This window comes from Periplaneta americana, chromosome 7 (genome assembly GCF_040183065.1).
Source record: "Periplaneta americana isolate PAMFEO1 chromosome 7, P.americana_PAMFEO1_priV1, whole genome shotgun sequence".
In the NCBI taxonomy this organism is placed as follows: domain Eukaryota; kingdom Metazoa; phylum Arthropoda; class Insecta; order Blattodea; family Blattidae; genus Periplaneta; species Periplaneta americana.
Genome location: NC_091123.1, coordinates 57,506,881 through 57,533,844, shown reverse-complemented (window position 1 = coordinate 57,533,844; position 26,964 = coordinate 57,506,881). Strand labels below are relative to the sequence as shown.

The window sequence follows — 26,964 nt, the reverse complement described above, 5'->3', positions numbered from 1 at the left end:
AAGTGATACGTGTGTATGCATATGCAGTGTATGTTAAACAGTGATGTTTATGGACGTTGTAAAAATAGTGTTGTTGAATGTATTGTAAAGTAATAGTAATATAATAAATTGAACTATCTAAGTAGTTCTTGCAGACTTTTCCATTGCGCTGTACAATAAATACTCAAAGAATAGAATCCCAATTATCTAACCTTTTGCTTTATTTTTTGTCTCTGTCTGGTTATATTTTAATCGAGTAGTGTAAAATAGATCGTCTCTTTTAGTTTCCTGTTGGCTCCGGTAAGAATTTTCAGTAGAAGATGCTGTGAGGAATAAAAATGTAAATGTTTTATTTTAAATTTTTTTTTTTATTTATTTTTGGTCGACCAGCAGACTTGCTACACAGACCACTGTTATTTTAAATTGGGTTAGTTTTGAATATCGATGAGGGTGGGAGGGAATACTTTCTGCACAGTTTAACATTTTCGTCACCAGGTGCGCTGCTAAATGCATGGAGTAATTAATCTTTTCGCTACTTGGTACACTGCTAGATGTAATAACGCCCCTCCCCTCAACAGTTGGCAGCAATGTCAATTTCTACAACAGCGCCTCTAGTATGTGTTACGGGAAACTCAGTAAGTTTCGCATCCTATTATATATTCATCCATGGCTATGTTTAACGAAATCCTTATGTCTACCGGTTGCAGCTAAGAGACAAGAAACAATATTTCCTGATCCATTAAAACATTTCATGTCATGGCTCCTATGACGATCAGTTAATCGCGTTGTAATTTTTATGATTGATAGGTTAGTGTCTAAAGAAAGTCACGTAAAAGAATTCAGAATCAAAATATTTTTTTTTAATCTGGAAAAAAAAAATACAAACTTAGAAGTGATCTATTGAAAAAGACACTGAAAGTACTCGTCCACGATGCTAGTTATATAGCGCGCTATTTTTAATAGCGCAACAGAAATATCACATCACGTTTACACACATGGCCATAATAGCATGCTATTTGACATTTTTTGTATAGCGCTAGAAGCTGTCAGGAAGATCTTGCAGCACAGGTTTACATGTCGCTATGAAATTCGCGCTAGATTCTCTGGCGTAAGAGCGTTCTACTTGACCTTATAGCACTGACAGTCACAGTGTAGCCTTACTTGTTCAAGTGTCCATTGTAATTGTTTTTTCCATTTTGACCTTAAACAAATAAAGTGAAAATGTAAGACAAAATGTTCACTAAAATAATAAATATTCTTGATTATACTGTATGTCAATTCACAATATCAGAACCATTGCTACACATTATACATATTATCAACATCAAAATATTTATTATTAATGGGTTAGTGCAGGGCTGGGCGATTCGTGTTAGCTTGAACGACTTACAAGTACCTGTCTATCCTACTCCCGCAACTGCACGCATTATAGAAAATATTGTTCCTCCCATTGAGGGTTAAACGCTCAGTAGCGCTCAGAGAGGGGCTAAACGTCCGGACCTGGGAGTGTGTTGATATAAATCATAAATATGATATACAATATTGCCCATATCTCAACGGATATTTGTTTCCGGACACATATTTATAGGAACTTTTGTTCTAGTTTCGACCTATACTACCTCCTATAAAAAATGTGACACTTTTTTAAGCATCCTTTATACAGGGACATCATTTTATTTTTACCAACATTTTTAATATTAACCTGGCTATACCTTTGGATTAACGCCGTTGTCTACCCCCCTTCCACGACTGGAGTTCGACGATACTGGCGTAATATGCAAACAAATCACTTTACTAGGTATAGGAGGGAAGAAAAGTAGTTCATCCATTTACGTAAACTAGGAAATATCGCGATTTTGAGTTTGATAATTTTCATTAGGTTTTTGTTTAATCAAAATACCGTACTGTATTAACAATGAGTGTTTTTACTCACGAACTGAGCTTTCCATGCGGACGTATTCATTATGCAGTGTATATTATACTGTCTACAGCACATTAGCGTACAACATAGAGAATGAAGTTAAATTGGAAAATAATCATAATAAGGATATTTGAACAAATTTTTTAAAATGGTGGCCGTTCATTTCGATACAGGCTTCAGTTCTAATGTGCATATTATCGCACTATAGACTATTGTACATAATTCCAATTACCAGGTTCGTACTTCGTATCAGTAACTCATGTTGAAATAATTCTGTACCTACTCTATAAAAGAGACCTTACGTACTGTAAATTCAATCTTCACTTCTGCCCGATCCGAAAAGATAAAATTACTCAGACATGCTATCTACTGTACGTCCAAGTGGTTACGCGCAGCGTCGTAGAAAGGGAGGAAATCACGTGACAGTTAATTACTTAACGAGGCCCTTCTATTTAAGTTATTTTAAACAATTGTATGGGTATAATATTACGTAGACGTCCAATTCCTAACAGAAATTAATGTTCTCAGAAAAGAGCTAAGACAGCCCAGCCACTAGCCTTTACAGAGAGGCGAATAGAAGCAGGTGGGGGAAACCGGGATGCGACGTAGGCAAATGGAAAATGATGCAATATTTAAAGCTCTTTCGTCACTGGAAAACGCGAACATATTTTTGGAACGTACTGTTCACTATGACCGTAAGGCTACTATGACTGTATATGCGGTCTTGGATCTGTGTGGAGGACAGTTGAACCTCATTAGTAGAAGGAGTGGGAGTGAAGTACATTAAAAAACTCAGGTACAATAAAAATTGAAGTAAAAATAAAATGATGTCCCTGTACAAACTTTGAAGTGATCTATTGAAAATAGACACTAAAGATACTCGTCCACGATGCTAGTTATGCTATTTTTAATAGCGCAACAGAAATATCACATCACGTTTACACACATGGCCAGAATAGCACGCCATTTGTAATTTTTTGTACAGAGCTAGAAGCTGTCAGGAAGATCTTGCAGCACATGTGTACAGTTGTCAAAAGAAAAAGTGGCCGCTCTCCAAAAGCAAAGTTCCCTTCGGGTATCTTCGTTACAGTTCGGAGACAGGCGATGTTACATGTTGTTGTATCACGTTGCCTGATATCTACAGTTATAATTAAAGTATTATTTGTTTTACCTGATAGCGTAATGGTAGCGTTCTGGCCTCTTATTCGTGAGGTCCTGCGTTCGAATACTACCTCGTGCTCTTTATGTTATTTTTTTTTGTTTTGTTTTTAAGAGAGAGATACAAAATATACATAATTGCTCCGTTCCCTTTTATGATTATTTTAGTAGGTTCATGAATGTTTTATGCCATGCCTTTATCATTAGTTATTATGATATTATAGCCGCAAATGGAAAGAAAAAAATATTTTATTCTCAACAAAAACATATTTTGTGGCATAAACAAACGAAACTTACTGGCGTCTGCCTTAGAACATTCAAACAATTAATCGTTCAAAAAACAAAACAAAAAGCTACGATTGAATATATTTAATCTATCTTTCCCACATCTCGATCACATCTTGCATTCGATTATTTTTCTACGACGCTTTATCAACATCTTGGTTATTTAGCGTCTGAATGAGGTGAAGGTAATGATGCCGGTGAAATGAGTCCGGGGTCCAGTACCGAAAGTTACCCAGCATTCTTGCAGTCGAGTGGGCATGGAATCGACTAGAGTCTTTTCAAATAACTACTATTCTCAGCCACGACATTCCAAGCATCCTGGACATACATAAGTGTTCTGCCCATGGGCAGGTCTTTCACTGCAAACCCAGCATTCTCCAATCTTTCCTATTTTCTGCCTTCCTCTTAGTCTCCGCACATGCTTCACATATCTTAATATCGTCTATTATTTGATATTTTCTTCTGCCTCGAACTCTTCTCCCGTTCACCATTCCTTCCAGTGCATCGCTCAGTAGGCAGTTTCTTCTTAACCAGTGACCCAAGCAATTTCTTTTTCTCTTTCTAAACAGTTTCACCATCATACTTTCTTCATCCACTTTTTCCAACACAACTTCATTTCTTATTCTGTCTGTTCACTTCACACGTTCCATTTTTCTCCACATCCACATTTCAAATGCTTCTATATGTTTATCTTCATTTCATCGTAATGTCCATGTTTTTCCCCATACAGTGCCACACAAAACACTTCACTAGTCTGTTCCTTAGTTCCTTTTCCAGAGGTCGCAGAAGATGCTTCTTTTTCTGTTAAAAGCTTCCTTTGCTCATGTTTGCAGTTTTTCTTGGGAAGGATAAATGCGTTAACTTCCCGTTGCTTTCCGCACACCACTGTCTCTTTCGAATCTTAATAGATTCTAGGGGGCCCAAGCGTGGCGTTGAAGAGAGTGGATTTGACTAATTGGGGCCTGCGGACTTCACCGAAATTCACGGCAAGGGTTAAATATTAGTTCTATCAGGATTTTTGACCCGATCAGATACCGGGGAATCCCAATTAGCCTTTGTCTCCCGCATCCTGGAGGAACTTCTACAAATGATCAGAAAATCTTGGAGGAGGATTGGGCCAATTTTTCCGCAAATGTTTCTTTCCTTGTGCCTTCGTAGTTCAGTCGGAAGAACGTCGGAATTTTGATGTAAACGTCTCAGGTTCAAATCCTCGTCACTCCTTTTCATTGTATTGTGTTTGAAGATAATATAATGTAATAATGTAAAAAGAAAAAACTAACACCAATATTATGCAACTGTATTGTTCCAAACCTAATATTAAATTCATGTTATTTATGTCGCTAAAGAACGGTAACAGAATATAAATGATTAATATAAGATGCTATATAATATATAATTAATTATTTAAATAAAATTACCTATTTTAAAAAGAAAAATGGTTATTTACATTACAATAAATTCTTATATAAATTCAGAGTATTTATATCGCGAAATAAAGATAACAGAATATTAATGGTAACTTGCGTATTAGCCTATTTATAACGCGAAAGAACGGTATCAGAATACAAATTATAATTTGAATATTATTTATATCGCTAAAGAACGATTAAAAAAATTAAATGAAAACTGGAACAAGGCCCGAACTCCCAAACTTTCAATCACTAAGCGAGCACTCTACCGCTGGTCTACGAAACGCAGATATCAAATAATTCCATAGTTACGGAACTGCTTCTACAAGGACATGCATCGTGTAACATCGCCGTGACCCGAAGTGGACTTAGAAAATTTTCGCTGTTCACGAGTGCGGCCACTTTTTTTTTTTTTTGACAACTGTAGGCCTACATGTCGCTATGAAATTCGCGCTGGATTCTCTGGAGCAGGAGCGTTCTACTTGACCTGACAGTCACAGTGCAGCCTTACTTGTTCAAGTGTCCATTGTAATTATTTTTCCATTTTGACCTTAAACAAATAAAGTGAAAATGTAAGACAAAATATATACTATAATAAATGAAGATTTAGATCATACATTATATAAATAATACAATATATATTATCATTTATATAAACAGTTAGAGTATTTTCTATTTCTTCTACAGTTTTTCTTCAATAAACACAACGGAATATCTAGCACCGAACAGAAGACTTGCTGCGCCAGCTGCAATATTATCTAACTTGGCCATGCCTGAAGGAGATCGCTGTGTACACAAGGATCGTATTGCGTTTTTTTCTCGTAAACTGCAGTCTAGCAGCTCGCTGTGCAGTTTACACGGTGCAATAGTGACCTTGCGCTGGAAATTCATTGCAGTGGACAGAAAACTAGCTCCGTGGACAAGTAGGCCTTACCTTTACACATTCAAAAGTTGGTCAGCGACAAACATGTTTATTTTTCACATTAGATGGAAGGGGTGGCCAAACCGAATGAAATGTTGAGAATTAATGAGAATTACTTAAGTTGTCGCAATTCATAATCTCTATTCGTTTCCCATTTACAGCGAGGTAAACAAACGAGTGTTTCTGCTACGTACAGAGTGACAAATTTTCGTCTGTTAACGGCGGATTTTCATGTGAAATCTTCGAATTAATTTCAAATCTGTTTACAAAATATTGCCATCTCTTAAGGTATTTGAGTTAATCGTGAGTTTATAAATTTGATTAAACTGTTTAGGCCTATATTACATAAATAACATCCGTGTTGATTGAACACTATGACTTACTTTGAAATTCATAAGAATGAAAATATAGCAATATCATAGTGGTGTTTACATTTATTATTATTATTATTATTATTATTATTATTATTATTATTATTATTATTATTATTATTATTGTCCACACCTGTGGAGTAACGGTCAGCTCATCTAGCCGAGAAACCAGGTGGCCCGGGTTCGAATCCCGGTAGGGGCAAGTTACCTGATTGAGATTTTTCCGGGGTTTTCCCTCAACCCAATACGAGCAAATGCTGGGTAACTTTCGGTGCTGGACCCCGGACTCATTTCACCGGCATTATCACTTTCATTTCATTCAGACGCTAAATAACCTAGATCTTGATACAGCGTCGCAAAATAACCCAATAAAATAAAATAATAATAATAATAATAATAATAATAATTATTATTATTATTTATTTATTATTATTATTATTATTATTATTATTATTATTATTATTATTATTATTATTATTATTATTATTATTATTAGTTTATGGAATGAATATTTTGCAATTCATTTTTAATTTTCAGAGAAGTCTATATTGTATCTTAAAAGTATTTATTTCAGTCACTGACTTCACAGCATATGTTTAAGGTGCTACACCTTTACATTACATATTTAAAAGACGTATGAACGTTTTCGTTGGTCTCCAACATCATCAGATACGAAGTACATTTCAGCAATATCAATGCTCTCTACATAATATCTACAAAAACAAAACATATTTAGTGGCATGCAAAATGAGAGATATTAAAAACCAACATTGCTGTGATACACATTGACATTCTATATGACTGCCTTGATTGTCACTTACTTAAAATACACGTGTAGATTACAAAAAATATTGATTTACATATATATAAATGCAAGTCTTCATATATGAGATAATAAAATGACATGATTTGAAAGTGATAAAAATAATAAAATATAAAACTAAGATAAAAAGTATTATGAATGTGAAGAGTTGCAAAATTACAGAAACATAAATAGGAATATAATAAATGTAATTACTGTAATTTTGCAACTCTTCACATTCATAATACTTTTTATCTTAGTTTTATATTTTATTATTTTTATCACTTTTAAATCATGTCATTTTATTATCTCATATGTGAAGACTTGCATTTATATATATGTAAATCAATATTTTTTGTAATCTACACGTGTATTTTAAGTAAGTGACAATCAAGGCAGTCATATAGAATGTCAATGTGTATCACAGCAATGTTGGTTTTTAATATCTCTCATTTTGCATGCCACTAAATATGTTTTGTTTTTGTAGATATTATGTAGAGAGCATTGATATTGCTGAAATGTACTTCGTATCTGATGATGTTGGAGACCAACGAAAACGTTCATACGTCTTTTAAATATGTAATGTAAAGGTGTAGCACCTTAAACATATGCTGTGAAGTCAGTGACTGAAATAAATACTTTTAAGATATTATGGAATGAAGCTTTCCTCTCTCATTTTCTTCTTTTCGCAGAGCAATTCCACTCCAAAAGATCAAGATTTGACATTGCTAACTCCTTTTCTTTTTAAACATTTTCGGACATGTTTAACACTAAAATAAATTTAACCCGTGTATATTTATATTTTTCTCTATAGCAATCAATATTTCCGGAGATATTGATTTACGTAATATTAAAAAAAAATCGTGTGCACCACTTCCTTCGATCAAACTATCTCCGGTTATAATCATTCATATTATTTAGTCTTCAGCTCAGATGAAAGATAAAATATATTTACGTATTATTACGGAGATTTATATGCAATAAAAGTGTAGTAATGCGATCTACAGCTTTGTTCCACAAGCATGAATACTTCGTAACTTCTTCAATTAACTGATCATATTGACAATAATCTTATGTACCCGTTTATTGAAGTGAAAATACGTAGAAAACACAATTTTTGAAAATGATTGTTACAACCTGAATGCGAGTTCCGTACTTGGCGCGAGAGAAACCTGTCCAATGGTCAACTGCGCATGCCCGTACATAGCGCTGTTTCGAAATATATAGCCGAAAATCAAACACTCTGCGACACGACGCAACGAACATAGGATACGCAGCTCTGTGCGACCAGTCAACTGTGAATAAACAGAGCTATATTTTCAAATGTAGCGAACATCGCGCTTTATGTGGCCTCGGCATTACTACACGTTCAAAGTTGTATGACCCCTGAGCGCTTATGTCGCCACTGTATCGTATAAAAAGACATCGTAGGCGATTTCGGAGCTCGGAGCATTGTTGAGACCAAAGCTTTCGTAGAAGGGGATGACGCACTCTGCTAGTTCGTGGAGTCAACACCGGTGAACTTACAACGGACGGGTAGTACATACTTAGTCTTGAGAACAAACATTGTCTATAGCTAGTGAATTGCTCCTTGTTTTACAAAGTTATGCAATTCCTTACATTCACAGTCAATTCCGTGAACATAGCATTCGTAATCATTCCTTAAATGCAAAAGAGAGTACTGTGCCTGTTAGTGATTGATTGATTGATTGATTGATTGATTTCCATTTATTTAAACACTGAGGAAGCACAAGCGTTCCTGGGGTCGTTTACAGAAAGAAAACACAATTTCATAGGAAGGTGTTGGAACAGAGACAGCAATTGAGGGGTGCTTTGCAATAACAAGGTATGTACACATACCTCGGTATAGTCGCCACAATTAATGTATCAAAATAAATTCAATAACGAGATTTTTACGAATAATACATGAAACTTATACAAATAAACTATCAATAATACTAATTTAAAAACGCAGATTTGCAAAGGCCTTTCTTTGTTAATGAAAACAATGTTACTGTTACTTATTGCCAAAAACCCACTTCTTACACATACCGGTACCTTGTTATTGCAGAGTACCCTTCAATTGTCAAGCCATTTTTCAACATATTCCCGATCTGTCATGATAGATACTAGCGAGTGTAGTTCGAACCATACGACTAAAATATACTTGAGGCACATCATGCACAAATCACATGTGTTCTCGTGTTGCCAGGGACATTTCCTGTAGAAGGTCTGAAAGAATGTTCACAATTAAGTCATCGTCTCTAAGACGTTGTGGCAGTAGATATGGACCTACCAGTCACCTACAATATCAGCCTACATAGTGATCTAGAATTGTTGCTTGTGTCGAACCTGAATTGTACTGTGAGGTTTTGCGTCAGCCTGACCTTGAGGACCTCATTCTACAGGGTGTTGCTGAAGAACCAGGTATCAGACACAGCATATTTTGAACATTTCCTCTGAGTTTACAATGTTTCATTGCATGTAAACATAGTCCATCCGAGACATTGTACTTTGTACTTGTACATTGAATAACTCATAAACCGAGCATTTCCGGAGATATGTTTCTAAGACATTTTGTTTGTTTGTTTTTTATTTTGTGAGGAATCCGTCCCCAAAGTTTGTCCCAATCTTTTTATTCATCCTGTATACATGCATATCCTACAAAGTTGCGTAAATTGACGCTTCTGGCTGTATGTAAGGGTATTCATGACGCAGTGAATTGATTACTATATTGTTTGCTTTCTTGCAGGAAGAAAAGCGTTTCATCATTCAATTTTGAAGGATGTTAATGGCGTATTCAAAGCGGGACGTTTGACAGCGATCATGGGACCGTCAGGCGCAGGGAAGACGACGCTGTTGAACGTCCTGTCAGGATTCAAGTAAGACTGGAAGCGTAAATCATATACATTTTCTGAACTGAACTTGACTATAAGATGTTTTTTCGAAACGTTCAGAACTTTTTGATGATTGACTATTTCCTTATTTCTCCATTTTAAACAATACATTATCCTCTACTGTGTGCCATTAATGGATCATGATGCTGTAAACTCTATAGTTCCAAGTTCGATCACCAGCAAAAGGAATTTATAATACTAAAATTCAACTTATTTACCTTTTACTTATTATTCATTTCTGTGTTGCAATGGTCTACCCATTTTGGAACTCTCCTTATACAGTGTATCACATAACCTTCAAGACACTCCCATAACTAGCTTATTGTAGTGTATCTAAAACTACAGAGAGAGGCAGCGAAAAGTTACCGCACTATGCAGGGGACATGGGGAACAGATTGCCCGCAATCCATTGCTCGACTCACCGGTAAGCTGCAGCAGCTCGGGCGGGCGTTCATTTTCATTACGTTAGGCCTAAGTTATTAGTTAATAGTTACCGAATGAATGGATGAATGAATGAATTAATTAATTAATTAATGAAGTTGAAAACTGATGTAGATCTTACGGATAAATCGAACGCCAATAGGGGAAGTTATCCCCACCCTTGCCGCTCGGCACCTCACTCGTCTGCTCTCTCTCTCTAATGTCTTTCTCTATCTGCCCCGCTTCGGTGGATCACTGCCTACCGCCTCGCACGTATTTCATATTTAAGAACACAACACAACACAATACAACGAAATTAATGTGCATTAGACAACGCCTTCAAATTCTCCCTGCACAATTTGAGGAAGAAGGACACGTCTTCGGTACGGCTCATCACAACACGTCGTTCCGTCTGTACGAAGCTGGACACGGACACAGTGAAGATCTACCAGCGCGCGTTAACACTTATGCCACCTCCGCAGTCAACCCCTACCAAGCTAAATTCACAAGCCCGCCACTTTCTACCCACGCTATTCGGTCATTTACGTTATGGCAGTTCCCTTGAACATAAATAGATTCATTTTCCCTTTTAAAACTAACTCGTCTCGGTAGCCGAGAAGTCTAAAGCGTGACCAAAAAGCGTGCGTGCGTTTTGTTAGGAAGATCAACGGACCGAATACTACCCTCCGCAAAGTCATAAGAAAAAAAAAAGAGAGACACACACATGAAGCAAGAAGGAGAGGCTGGAGAGAGAGAGACAGACAGGACGAAGTTCCTCTTCTGCTTCGTAGATGCCGCATTCACTCTTTTTTGTTCCACTTTCCTCCACTAGATGTCACCCCACCCTAAACCCCTATTTCCACTCTTTCCCGCTAGAGTGTGTGGTGAGCTTGTAGGGGAAAAGTGGAAAGGGGTCGTGGGCGGAGCTTAGCGTTCGCTGTTTTACGATTTGCCCGATCTTACTTTTCATCAAAGCAGTTGTTGAAAATGATGTCCAACGTTCATGATACGAACGTTGCAACGTGTTAAAAAATTCCGCAACACTTTTTGTATCTTCGCGTCTGAAATTTCAGGTGTCACTCGTCTGATTTCATTCTCCAGGGCACATATCGTTCCGAGTTACCGGTATCATAAAAGAAAACAGGGCCAATGAGTCTGCGTGCAATAATGCTACACCAAACACCGACTTTCTGGTCGTGAAGTGGAGTTTCATGCATTACATGAGAATCGACAATGTCCCAATATCTTGAATTCTGAGAATTCACATACCCACTTGAAAGGAAATAAGCTTCGTCCGTCATAATTAAAAAAGAAGGATCGACAATATTATCCACCAACAAAACATTATTGCGGGCAGCTGGATCCCGTTGTGTTAACTGATGAACCACTGACACTTTGTAAGAATGAAAGTGTAGCATTTTCAGTTTCCGTAATGCCGATCTTTGTGAAATATCACACTCCAGCGCCAATCTGCGTGAAGATTTCCTCGGGCTGGTTTCAATTCTTGCTTGAATATCTGCAAGCTTCTGCTCTGTTATTACTAGACAGTGGATGCGGAATGGCTTATCGTTGAATGTAAGCGCACATTTACTGTATGTTATATTTTTTTAATTCAGATATTGACTGAACAGGTTTTAAACGTAAACAGACGACGTCTATGTGCTACTGTATCTCCATACAGTCAGAATGAAAAGAAAAATTACGAACTATAGCACATACCTCGTCATCATTGATGGAATTACTAGCGTTGCAGTAAACGAAGATATCGTCTCGTAAGTTGTCGAAGCTGAATCTTCTTCGCCTATCCTGCAGGATAACACAACTGCACACATTGCGTTGCAATGTTACTATGAACGGACCGGGGTCCCTTCGTTCTGTACGCAGGGACACAAAATACGGACGACACGGCACGTGCCATATACTCTGATACGAAACAACTTCACTTTTCCTTAAGTCATCCCGCATATACTGTCTACTTATTACCCTCTTGTGTGGTTCTCTCTTTTTGTTTAAAACAGATCCTGTTTCTCACCATAAAGCAAACGTTACAGACGGGTTTCTCGGGGTACTCCCGTTTTCCTCTCATTCCATCAACTCTCTTCACTGCAGTTCGCAATGGATATTGTTAGGGCAATTACTCTCCCTAATTTATTAGGAATTGATCGTAGAATGGCATATGCAATCATCTTCAGTAGCTAGTAGACGAAGTCTTGGAGGTAACACTGGTCTCCTATGTTTATATAGGATTTAAGGACTTGGGTACATTAGATCTCGTCTGGGGAAGGCCCGCCTATCAGCATCGGATTCACGAATGTCACCCAGCCACCTGTCGGACTAAACAGTCGCCGCATACAGGACACACAGTGAGCTAATACCACAGTCTAGTTTATACAGTCACGAAGCATGAGTTGTGAGGGTACTAGGAACAATAGACTGTGCAGGTACTTCTGCCAAGTGTTCCATAACATTTGTGGGGTGATTAGCGCAGCTGCATTTATAATGCGTTGTCTCAGTTTTTCCAAAGTGTCATCTATATCACACAACACTTGTCACAAAGCCCCAGAGAAAGGTCAATGGGCGTCAAGTCTGTTGACCTAGGTGGCCAGGCAAGGATTCTCATCTTCCGATTAACATATTGAGAAAGTTTGCATTCAAGAAGCCACGCACTGCTTCATAGTAATGGGGTGGAGCCCCATTTTACTGGAAAACCGATTCTGGGAGGAGTTGATCAACAACAAAAGTTCTGCACATATCCAGATACACATTCTCTGTGACTGTCGTCTCGATGAAGAAGAATGTCCAATGACGGAATGTTCTACTGAATGGCGCCAGGCTTGTTTCCACGATAAATGTTAGTGCGCATGCGCATGAACATGCAACTGTTTTTAAACCATTGGTGCATAAACTTGGACAGTTTCTTCATCTTGCCAGATGTAAATCACAACAATATCTTCGTATGATTTTAAATGGTGAGCATATATTTCTCGATCCCTCTAAGCGGGACACGGTGTACTTACTATATTCGATCCTCAATAACACTAGAACAGGAGATGTACAGTTACACAAGTATATTGATGCAAATTCCATTAAGTGTTATATTACAGTAGGAAAATATCCGGATACATTGTCGTGCATACAAACAAAATTGATACATAATCATTGCAGGATACACGATTTCTAGGTTCGAATCAGTAGACAGATAATTGTAATAGTTTCATTTCGTCTTTCACAAGCAAACCATTTACTATCAGAGAAATGGTGTTTTTCATCCAGTTGTACATTTCATTTCATTTAAGAAAGGAGAATATTCCATTAGATTTAACGTCAACGAATCAAGATATTATTCGATATTTCCAACAATATCCATAGCCTATAAAAAGGTAAAAGGTATCCCCGTAACATGCTATGAAGGCAGAGCCCCATGCTTTCCATGACCTCGGCACTAGAATGAGGTGGTGCGGTCGGCACCACGCTCTGACCGCCTTTTACCCCCGGGAAAGACCCGGTACTCAATTTTATAGGAGGCTGAGTGAACCTCGGGGCAGTTCTGAAAGTTTGGCAACGAGAAAAAATCCCGTCACCACCTGGGATCGAACCCCGGACCCTACAGTCCGTACCCGGCAGCCCATCCATAGCCTATATGATTTGAAAGTCACCAAGAGTGGGGAAATAATCGATTTTTTATGATTGTAAACTAGGCGAGATCTTAAATTTAATTTCTTTACCGTTGCTTCAATCTTATTATGAACGGTGAACACTGTTATAGTTTGACTCTGAAACTGGACTTCACAAAATTTAAGGAAGTTAAACATGTGAGATAAATAGGAAAAACATGCAAGTCAAGAGAAGTTCATCAGATGATCGCGTTCCTGTTAAACTCTGTGTCTCAGAAGTCTGAGATACACGGAAAATATTTTTAAAATCTGAGAAAAATCAGAAATGATCATAAAGTAAAACAATTAAAATGCTGTTTGAAAACAAATCTTGGTTCCACGAACAGGTTGGGAACTTCTGGGTCTAATGTATCCAGAATTCGGCTCTCGAAAAGCCAGGCAGCCATGTGTTCTAGGATCTTACTTTTTAAATTTCCTGTCTAGGCTTGGGACTAGATTTATTCAAAATTTGTTGCACTACAACATAATATTTGTTGAACTGAGTAAATGGATTAACGACAAACATAGATTAGTCTTAGAAATGTGGTCCGATACTTTCGATGAAAGTCCATCATCTTTCTAGTAGCAGTTCAAATGGAGATCTGTATGCAACTCGTTAAAGTTATAGAAGTCCTTCACACAAAAAGTAAGCCATCGACTAGATTAAACCGTAATTGGAAGGCGCAATAACGGGCAACAAGCTGAATGTTATAACGTCAATGCCTTCCAGCTATTGAATCTTGTTTTATGTCAAACGAGAGGAGAGTTGTCATACTAGTTTGGCTGACGAAGTCAATGTATGGGCGACCCAATATAATGAGAAAATAAAATGAAAGGTTATGTTTCTGAATGGAAGGGAATATTTGAGCCGTTCAGAGCAGAAGTGGTGTAACTCAAAATTGGGTAATGAGGATTAAAGTAAACAGCGCAAAGTAGCAATTAATATTCAATTTATTTAAAATATTAGTAGTCAGTGGATAGGAAGAAGTACATATTAATTGATACTTTACGCTGTTTTTTTGCAGAATTTTTACTTTAAACCTCATTACCCAATTTTGACTTGCATCACTTTTGCTCTGAACGGCTCATTTATTGATTTCTCTACAGGACGCTATACCGTCACATTCATAGCCACATGTTTGGTTGCTTTAATAATAATAATAATAATAGTAATAATAATAATAATAATAATAATAATAATAATAATAATAATGGTGGTGATGGTGGTGGTGGTAGTAGTAGTAGTAGTAGTAGTAGTAGTAGTAGTAGTAGTAGTAGTAGTAACAAAAAGAACAACAGTTCATTTTAACTGGTAGAATTAAGGTCATTCGGCCTTCTCTTCCAGTCAACCAGTATTATACAAAATTACTACATTAGCATAAACAAAACATATTTAATTTAATATAATACAATGCAATACATAATATATAATTCATATAATACAATATCAATTCCTTTTTTCTTCCCAGCACACCAATAATAATAATAATAATAATAATAATAATAATAATAATAATAATAATAATACTTACTTACTGGCTTTTAAGGAACCCGGAGGTTCATTGCCGCCCTCACATAAGCCCGTCATTGGTCCATATCCTGAGCAAGATTAATCCATTCTCTATCATATCCCACCTCCATCAAATCCATTTTAATATTATATTCCCATCTACGTCTCGCCCTTCCTAAAGGTCTTTTTCCCTCCGGCCTCCCAACTAACACTTTATATGCATTTCTGGATTCGCCCATACGTGCTACATGCCCTGCCCATCTCAAACGTCTGGATTTAATGTTCCTAATTATGTCAGGTGAAGAATACAATGCGTGCAGTTCTGTGTTGTGTAACTTTCTCCATTCTCCTGTAACTTCATCCCTCTTAGCCCCAAATATTTTCCTAAGCACCTTATTCTCAAACACCCTTAACCTATGTTCCTCTCTCAAAGTGAGAGTCCAAGTTTCACAACCATAAACAACAACCGGTAATATAACTGTTTTATAAATTCTAACTTTCACATTTTTTGACAGCAGACTAGATGACAAAAGCTTCTCAACCGAATAATAACAGGCATTTCGCATATTTATTCTGTGTTTAATTTCCTCCCGAGTATCATTTATATTTGTTACTGTTGCTCCAAGATATTTGAACTTCTCCACCTCTTCAAAAGATAAATTTCCAGTTTTTATATTTCCATTTCGTACAATATTCTGGTCACGAGACATAATCATATAGTTCGTATTTTCGGGATTTACTTCCAAACCTATTTCTTTACTTGCTTCCAGTAAAATTCCCATGTTTTCCCTAATCGTTTGTGGATTTTCTCCTAACATATTCACGTCATAATAATAATAATAATAATAATAATAATAATAATAATAATAATAATAATAATAGTCGCACCTAAATGTAATGAAATAGTTAAACTCAATCATAATTTATTATAAAACTTCCATTTTACAGCGTCCGTAAGAAATCGCTTACAAGCAAACATTCTCATGAGGGCAGATAAAAAAGTTATTTTTTTTCTTCCACCATGTTAATAAAGTGAAAACAAGTGCTTGTACAAATTTTGGCCACTCGAGCGCAATGACTAGAATCCCCCAGAAAGTAAGCTTTCTTGGGGACGTTTACAGAAAGAGAACACAATTTCATGCAAAGATGTATTGTTACAGATACAGCAGTTGTTGAGGTATTTTTCAGCATGTTCCCCACCGGAATTGAGACATTTGTCATTCCATGGGGTCGACAAAGAGGTGCAGATGGCTGTCACACACTGGTTCCGATCCCAGGCGGCAGACTTCTACGACACAAGGATACAACAGTTGATTCCACTGTATGACAAATGTGTCAGTTCCGGTGGTGAATATGTTGATAATTGCTGTACCTGTTCCAATAAATCTTTCCATGAAATTGTGTTTTCTTTCTATAAACGACCCCAGAGAAACTTAGGTCTACTTTCTTGACGGCCCTCGTAATTGCGCTCGAGTGGCCAAAATTTGTATAAGCACATGTTTTGACATTATTAACATGATGGAAAGAAAAAAAAAACTTTATCTGCCCATACGAGAATCTTTGCTTGTAAGATGAGTGTGTTCTTTTGTACGTGAGCCGGCAACTACGCAGACTTTCAGCCTCACTTTCTAATTAACTAACTTATGCTCTTAGTTATAAAACTCACAATAGGTTACTTAATGAATTTTATTGCCCCTTCAATGTGCACAGGTATATCACTTCAACTCTGTATATTTCCAACGATATCGGATGAGAGATCATTATTTATTGCTAGAAAATAATTGAAAGTGGGAAATCGATGGATTACTACGTTGGTAACTTACCGAGACCACAATTTTAATTTCTATATCGTTGCTTCAATGTTATCTTGAACGGTGAACACTGATAAAGTTGAACCTTGAGGACTGCAATTGAGAAAATTTAAAAAAATTTAAATATTAGATAAGTAGGTAAAACTTGCAACCAAGATAAGTCCCTCAGGCGGTATTATTCCTGTTAAACTCTTTGTCTGATATAAGCAAAACATATTTCAACGATCTGAGAAAAATCAGAAGATATGTTAAAGTAAGTTGAGTTTCATTAAAATACCGTTTTAAAACGCACCTTGATTCCGCGGACTACAGATTGGGAAACGTTGCTTTATGCGATAGACGTGGTGTTCTTACGACAGTTGTTTATATTTTATAGTTGAATAGATCTAAAATTCTGTGGCCGGAAGGACAAAGGTCTTAAGTCAATTTTTTGTGAAAATGAGATTTTTATGTATTCTGAAGCAGAAACAATTCTCTACAATTTGGTAAAACGCTTAAAGTCAAATAAGACTCCTGACTGGATTTATAAAGCGTTACCAAATGTCCTAAGTACTTTTGAATCGAGCACACACAGAACAAAGGACTTAAGAATATTTAATGCTTTATTCTTTACAAACCATCACATGTTTACTTTCCATGTTTCCCTATTAAAAAGGTCTAACTTGTATTTTAGTCATTTTATCACATACTGATGCCCTTTCCTTTTAAAACTTTAAGCATCAGGGTAAACAATCCTATAGGTCTAATTGTTTAAGATCCATTTTGCATTCCTAATAATTTACATTTCTCATTTATTTTGACATGAAAAAGGTCTTATGTTTAAATAATCCCTTCTACTCAGTTTGGGTTCTAGTCTTAAAAGGGGCTTAAGTGCTGCTATTTTTGGAAATAGTCAAGAAAATTGTTAAATGAGCAACATTACCCACTTTAGTAGAAATATAAACAGATAATATCCAGGAAAACCTTAATTAAAGAAACTCTATAATTCACACCAATTTCAATCTTTCTACTGCTCTCCTGAAAAGTATAACATTTTTACTTAAGACCTTTTTCCTCCCAGCCACAGAATTAAAAAATGTTTCCAGCGTTTGCTATCTTGATTTGGGTTTTTCGTGGTTTCCTCAAGTCTCGCTTTCATCCCAATCCACAGTGGGCCAGAATCGACTCAAAATGGGACAAAATTATTTTATGTCTCTATTGTTTTCTTGGATGCATAAAATCAATAGTTATTCAATAGTTTTCTATCTTGATTTGGGTTTTTCGTGGTTTCCTCAAGTCTCGCTTTCATCCCAATCAATCCTACAATCCTCTTTTTTTTTCTTTTTTTTTTCTTTTTTTTTTCAGAGATGTAAATTTATTTAAATACTAGGTCGCAAAATAGAACCCTGACTTTTACAATATGTATGTAATATTGTACATCATAGGTGTCCAATTGTAACTCGTACGAGGTAACCCTTGGCGGTAAGCAACCCGCAGCACATATTCTTTAAGGTCGTTTTTCCTATTTTATATGGAAAGTTATTGACCTTAGCAGAGCATGGTTGACGTGCAATATCTCCTCTTTCTATATACGTTTGGACACCCATGTTATACATGATTCAGTATAACAAAACGTATTATAATTTATATTCAAACATTTTCACGAAAACTGAAGTGTTTTACAAGAAATTATTCATTCATTTTTTTACGCTTAAACACGAGAAGTGGCTAAGCTGTTGATCATTGGATTTGGATGTGTTCTTACATATTTTATAAACTTGTCACTGATACTTTGAGTATAATCACCAGGACTGGCGATTTCGAAACTCAAAAAAAAAAAAGTTATGTGCACATAGGGTTGTGACTACTGGTCTACGTCATGCAGTCTCTGTTTACACTCAGCATAAGACAGTCACCGATTACAGTGATCTTAAGGATGCGGTGTTATATGAAGGTACAGGGAGTTCAGTCGTTCAGTGCATACAGCGGAAACAGTATGCTACAACGAATAAATATTAAGTAAAATATTGTGAAGGGACTAGACAATAAGCAATTCAGTACAAAATTCGTCGTTCAATTACAAGAGGACGAAAACACAAATATATAGGCCCATTGTAATACTAAAATATATATAAGAAAAATATTGTATTAATGGAAAATAACGATGCTGCATACATGCATTTCACGTCACAAACAAAATCGGATGGCAAAGCGAACTTTTCCAGAGAGTTGTATAAAATTCAAAAAAATCAAAAAGAAATTCTACTGTAAGGCATTTTCAAAGGCTCAACGTTTGAAGTTCTGTAAATACACACAGACACCAGTCTTTTCATGGTACAATCAATTCTAGAATATAGGGATAGGGAAAAACATCTAATTCTAATCGTAATCTATTTCGAAAATGTGTTTACGTCGGTTTTCAGAAAGTAGCCTATTTGTAGACAAATTATATAAATAATTTATTTAAATTATTCATATGTAGTTCTTTAAATATGTAAGTAAGGTATGTAGATATGCATGTTATTTGAAGTTATGTATCCTTACAGAGATGTTCAACTTAGCCTTGACTATTTATTTTAGGAACAACTTGTAGTATGTAGTTGTAGCCTCCTAGAATTGTTCGTGCACACAGCCAATAGTCCACGGTGCATACACACCTTTGATTATATGACCGTCTGCTCATGCCACGCGACCAACATCTAGTGCTTAATAAATGTACCATTAACCTTACGTCCGCGGGACCGAAACCGCCAGGCCTGATAATCACTAAATAATATTATATTTAATATAATTGACAATTACTTATATAATAGTCTGTTCCCGTAATTGTCCTACCGTATACTGATCTTTGTATTCCATCCAGTCTTTTAATATGACGTATATGAGCATGGGTGGGCAACTCGTGCTCTCGAAGTGTGAACACAACCTCATTGCAGGTATAACGGACTCTGTGCTGTAGTGTCTGTATACAAGTTTGCTCGCGTGTGCAGTAAGTGGCGGCTCGTTTTAAGTGAAAAACAATATAATCCCCAGATCATTCCCCTTCAGTGATGAGTCGAAAGAGAAAGATTTTTTATTAAGAAAGGAGGTAAAACTTGTATTATGTTCTATTAACTTTCTTACGCATGACATTTTATGTTACAAATAAACACAGTGAAGGTTTTAGTAAAGAAATACTATCTAGATCTGCTTTAGAATAACTAAAGGTAAAAATGGGATATCAATAATGTGAGACTGATATCAAATATCGTTAGCACGTTGTGCGTGCGAGTTACAGAATTGCACGACGTATGATCGACTAGCTAAGAGCATTTATGGATAAATTTTAAATGTGGGAGTAGCCTATCATGTAGAACATAGATAACTTCACTTTTTTTCATTATAAACTATCTTGAAGAGTGATAAGAAAATCTTCTTATCAAATATAAGATCTTACTTGAAAACCTACAGCAGAATTCACTGGTAAGTTTGGAGAAACAATGACAATTGACAAGGAATCGAGATTTTTTAAAATCCTTTTGGCTTACACTCGATAGAAGATCCTGAAAGTTTATAGCTTGAATTGATAAATCTACAGAACAGCACGCCACTCAGATTCCAGCGAAATCAGGAATCGAACTGTTCGTAATGCTGCCTAAGTCAGAATTTCCAAATATACTCCTTGCTTCCATATATACTGTATGTACTTGAGTCAGAGTTTAATACAAGAAAGAAGTGTAAAAGCTCTCAATATACAGAAAGAGCTTAGAAGTAAGTTTATATCATCTGCCGTGACATGTGAAAAATACTTCCTTAAATTTGTGTTTGTTTGCAAATATAGACTATTACATTTCTGAGAACAGAGGAATACTTTTTAATGTATAAAGACTTGTAAATTCTCGGGTTCTGTGTTTCAAATAAGACATATAATAATAAATATTAACAAATAGTGTAATAAATAAGTGTTGCAGCTATGTTTGTTGAATCTTGAAAAGGTGTATTCAGGTTGTGTTTCCAGTACTAAACTAATTTACAAAGCTAGGAAATAATATAATTTTGTTATGTGTGTGTAGGTACAGTCTATCTAAAATTACTATAATTATTGTATCATGCTTCATTCTGAAATTCAAATCATGGAGTAGATATCACGACCACCTGCATGAGCCGCCAGAGCGCACCGTGGCTTTTGCAGTGGAACTGCAAACAACTTGTAACTGCTGCGGCTGACCCCGTCTGTCTTTCTCTCTTTCAAGGTTGTTTAGCACTTTGTGAGCACGAGTTGAACATCCATGTATATGAGCATTTGACCAAAATTTACCGGCATATATTAAATTTATATGTTGTCTATAAGTCAGTCTTCTATAGAAATAAACCAAAATTCTCCCTAACACCACTTCGTAAGTCAACTGATCACCAAAGCTCGGAACTTGGGGACTTGTGTCTTTGCAAATGACTAAGCGACCCGACTTCAATGTCAACAAACTTCCGCTTCCAGCACGGAAGTACTGTCAGGTCTGTTATAAAATTGGTTTGTGGCTGGAACAACATATTGATAGTATTATGGTAGGTTGAAACACGTAATTTTATAGCATATATATAATAAAAATAAACATGAGAAATATATCAAATTTACTGTTCTCCCTGTACATTTTATTACAGTGTATGACTACGTACATTCGAAGATTTTCGAACCCATAACTACTTCGCCTGTTAGTTAAATATGATTTGAAACGAGGAAACTTACTTCCACGTCACGTGAATTCACGGGAGAAAACTTAACATACTGAATGTTTTCACTGTCACTGTTTTCTGTTCGATTTTCAGCAATTGCTAGCTGATTTCGTATCTGAGAAAGATAAGTATATCCTACATTTTTCTCGAAAATAATTTTCAATCTGTTTGTCACTACTAAGATAGGTCCCTGTACGACTTCATCCATGGCTATGTACAAATTTTCCACCAATTTAAGGGACTGCAATGTCTTTCAATGAATGCCCGTTTCCAGCCTCTGTTCGTGTGTGACACAACTTACAAAATATAAACTCACCATTCGAAGAAAGTAATGTATCTCCTTCGAATTCCTCCACGAAATTCTGTGCCTAAAATAAAAAGAAATGTATTTTCTAACTTTTATAATACCCATTCGAATAACACATATTTTCTAATTCCTGAAACAGACCGTTTACCTATAATTCCCTGAATGTCATTGGCTTCGACATGATACAGTTTCGTCGTTCGTCTTCCTGTCATTCGATGTGACCACTTTCTTACTACACACGACTGTCCCTGAGCACTTGCAGCTTGAGCTTTGTGTACGTTGTACCTGTAACCTTACTCAAGCACACGACACAAGTCCCCAAGTTCCGAGCTTTGCTGATCATCTTTCAGCGAAGGGCCTGCCATCTGAGAAGTATTACAACTGGCTGAGTGTTCTGCATTTTATCGATAGAAAAGTGCATTAGAGGCAAGCACTGAAGGGCGGAAACTCCTGACAAAAAAGGTCACTCCTTTTCATTCTCATCGCACAAAGTATACATGATTCATCATGTCTATAAAGATGTGGCGGTGTTGTGCGCTTTGGAGAAATTAATAGATGTGCCCCTTCATTCTGAAAACAGCCATTTCTTTTATTCTTTCACTATAGTGGGTTGTTTACACGGCAGTAAAGCAAAACAGAACTCTGAACCAGTATGACAACGCTGCGATCCATTGATCACGTTTGACGTAGAACAAGGTTCAATATCGGTGGTTATAATTACATGGACACAGTGGCGGCTCCTGCATATTTCTTAAGAGGAGGAAAGAAGTTAACAGCGCAAAATGACACCTTCTTGAGAGAAACATGCTACGAATTATTCTACATGCATACATGTAAGACCAGGTAGTGTTGGGGTTGCCCTTCCTCTCTTTTGTATAGCAATAATCTGTTTTTATAAACTGAATTTCCTAACTTGTCCAAAATATAATATGTTTTCACTTCAATTCATTGTGGAATAATTGCACAAATTAACAATTACAAGGAAATTCACAACCTCGCAGCATTTTTTACGCACACTACAGTATCACACGTGTTGGAAGAGACCGGAACCGTTTTACGGAAATGGAAATGAGAAATAATCTGTTAGGAAAGCGAGAAAACTGCACACACCCACGTGGTTTGTGTTGCCACATGTACATTTTACAAGCTCAGTATCGCATGCTTTTGAAGAATGCCAGTTCTTGTAAAGTCTACTACCATTATTGTTCAAAGCTGCCGGTGGCCGATTAATTTTTTATGTCAAAAATAATGTAGTTTGCAGTACTTTCAATTTCAAAGACATATGTGCAAAACTGACAACTTGGCTGTTCTTCTGTCTAGTAGACAATGAATGGAAGTGAATTTCAGGGGCCAAAAAGATCTGCGTTACTAATGTAGAACTACTTCCTCTTTGTTTTATATAAATCCAACTTCAACTTCCAGATATCCTCGAAAGTTTCAAACCATGAATAGTAGCTGTTATAAAGTGCAATGAATAATATATTTTGATCTATAATTTAAAATATATATATATATGTATATATATATATATATATATATATATATATATATATATATATATATATATATGGTGTCTTTCATAGCTTTGCGTTAAAACTGTTTTTATTGTGTCTCCTCCTAGATGTGTTATAGTCTGGTTGAATGCAGCATCGTTAGATGGCAGCGGTAGCGAGCTTCCTGCAAAACCAGTCGGTTTCTATTTCCCGCCCATGCGCTGATTCAGAGGAGGATCTCTTCCCTATCCGTTCATTTACTTGCTTTAAAACTCTGCTTCTTTCTCTGGCCGCTAGCGCGCTGTTGTCTATGTGTATTAACTGCAGTAAAGGAGGAATGGATTGACATTCCTCCACACAAACAATTTCGCATCCTTCTCACGTTTTCTACCAATACATGAATGCGCGTCGTTAAAAACTCGCTCAACCGAGGTTTTCTTATAGCTGTGAACTTAAAAATTGTCGGCTCTTCTTCGAATTTCAAAGCATATATTTAATTTGGTATTTACTTTCAAAAGAAGAAAAATGTGAGGAGGAAGTTCCTCCCTTCCCTCCCCCGAGGAACCGCCACTGCATGGACATAACTGCGCCACCCGTTGTCTGATTAAGAAAATCATAATTTACCAGATAACACGCTTTTAAAAAAGCCGATAATGCAATTATCTCGTCTAGGTCTGATTTCGGATCGTGTTCCTTCACACGCAAGAAACACTTCAGGAAAGGAAGAAACTTACTTACAGAGTGTTCAACAATCAGTTTTGCTGTTTACTTAATTTCTAATCTTTTCACAATTTCAAGAGTTTTTCGTCATACAAAACAATATTAACTAACAGAAGGTGTCATCTTTCCAAGGAAATACAGGACAGTTAATTGTATTCTATTGTAAACAGTGCCAAATATAGTTAATGAAATTATATAAACAGAGCTATTATTATTATTATTATTATTATTATTATTATTATTATTATTAGTATTATTATTATTATTATTATTATTATTATTATTATTATTATTAATGGAAATAAAACTTAACCAGGATATAAGAAGAAAATATAATTTATACAAATGAAATTGCTTATAGGAAACGAGCACGGTGGTGTCCTGACTAGGACTCCTGGTTTTTATTATGTAGGTTCGGAGTTCGATCTTAAGGGCTGACTATCGTGATTTGGGTTAGTCGAAGTTTTCGAAATCTTTCCAGGTAAACGCCGCAATAGTACCAATAAAAGTACAAAGGCCAACAACCCGCTTTCTACCCAATCGATAACCTACAGCAGCCGTGGCGAAAATGTGACTCGCGAGCACATTGTGGCTCGCAATGATAGCTGTGCATTCTCTTGCTTCCTACCTTCCCTAACCCCCACTCTCTGGAGTCAAACTCCGTTCCATTTGTATTTGTCTCTGACCTGCGAGTGGCGTATCGTCGCAATGTCTCTCTCGAAACAATGTACCGTGCCTCTACAAAAACGAAAGTTTCAAGTGGGATGGGAGGACGCATTTTTTTGCTGCCAATATGATGAGAATATTAAATGTATGATTTCTTCACAAGTATTACAAGGGAAACGGTTGTATAACATTAAACGGCATTACACTATATATCACTCATGAAACATTGAAAGGTTAAGTGTTGTTGTTATTATTGTTATTATTATTATCATCATCATCATCATCTCTGTACATCGATCCTTTTTCAGCAGATGTAAGAATAATGCGGTTAGATCTTCAATTTAAACTCACAGATTTACTATGTGATGTTAAATGAAAGCTAGATGTAAGGACTTGACAAATGTTGAACTTTTCAAATCTTTGCCAAAAAATAAATATCCGAAGTTTCGTTCTTTCGCTTGCTCTGTTGAAGCCATTGTTTGCTACAACTTACGTTAATGAAAAATTATTTTCAACAATGAAAATAGTAAAAACCAAATTTAGATCACGACTGACAGACAAATACCTTCGTGATCAACTACGACTGGCAGTAAGTGACATAATTCCTGATTTTGAAACTCTGTCGCAGAGACATTCTGAAGACAGTTAATAGATTCTGATAATGTGTCCTATGTTTTCTTATTAATTTCTTTCTTCGTTGTACGTACTAAACATTAGTTTGTAACCTTGTACTATATAAAATAATTTTATACAGTAGTGCTTAGTGCTTGACGTAAGGAAAATGAAAATCCGTTAATAAGTCAGACAGTTGCTTCACTTCTCCTTCGGGTGTCCGCCTCCCTCCATAGGTGCTATGCACCTTGCAGGTTACACAGTGACTCGGCGCGCGATCACATTTTCGCCACGGCTGACCTACCGTCAGTTAATCACATTCCGTGTGTCCTAATCAGCCGTCATCCGCCACATAACAGCCATCTGTACAAAAGAAAAAAAATGACCGAAGTTACTGCCCTCTGTTGGAAGTCAATTGAGGTAATTATGGGTAATCACACGGAATATGTGGAAACGGCCAGAAAAAAATTCTTATAAGAATTAAAATTTATATTTTGTAAGAAATGAAACGTTCCTAGGATTTAAGAAAGAACTGAACGTTACAAGCTTCAGTGAGAGGACAGACGTGTTTAGATAATGTTGGAAAGAACACGTTGAACGTCTGTAAACAATTGAAGAGTCCACTGCAAGAATGATGGATGTCACTTTCTTGTCGAAAATGAACCAAGACTGTCAATGCATAGCTTAAGACATATAGGGTGCTATGCATAGACATTTCGCTAGCCCGCGCTACGAGCGTGCTAAACTAGCCACGGCTATCGAGTGATTACTTGTACAGAAATCATATCACATCATATCGCTAACACTGGTTTATGAATACGAAAAACGTTAGTTCGCTGATCATCCACCGGAAGCCCGCGCTAAGAATGTCTATGAATATGGCCCATAGAATGTATAGATACAGAGTTATATGGCATTAATACTGATAGTCATTGTCCAATAATGATCGGAAAATCACAGTTAAGCTTTGAGCGCTAAGCATTTCAAACTTTCAATTGCTTCTCCTGCAAAATGTATTCCAAATGACATCCATCATTCTTGCAGTGGACTCTTCAATTGGATACTAAACAGTAGAATGGTACTAAGTGCCTAAATTAAAAAAAAAGTGACATTTCACTAGAATGGTGCAAATTGCGAAGAGTCATTACCAGACATCGGATTCTAGGGCAAATGCCTATTTTGTTTCTTTAGGAGAAAAGTAAAAATAATTATTAATATTTGTGTTCATGGAAATTGAAAGGTATTCAAAGAGTTTTATAGTGCCCTAAAATGCCCTAAAACGGTTATTAGAGCCTAATTTGTTAATATTCGCCTAAAAATGCCTAACTCACTGTAAAGT

At 36.3% G+C, this 26,964-nt stretch overlaps 1 protein-coding gene across 2 annotated transcripts in view; it reads left to right on the top strand.

Moving 5' to 3' along the window:
- The window catches only part of LOC138703122 (ATP-binding cassette sub-family G member 4-like), a 118,840-nt gene that overhangs the window by 27,152 nt on the left and 64,724 nt on the right, over nt 1-26,964 (top strand). For both annotated transcript variants that reach the window (XR_011332974.1, XM_069830718.1), the window contains exon 2: nt 9,600-9,729. Coding sequence is in view for 1 of the 2 variants with exons in the window: in XM_069830718.1 (XP_069686819.1) it covers nt 9,600-9,729 (130 nt within the window). In the remaining variant the exon portion in view is untranslated. The remainder of the gene's footprint in view (nt 1-9,599; nt 9,730-26,964) is intronic.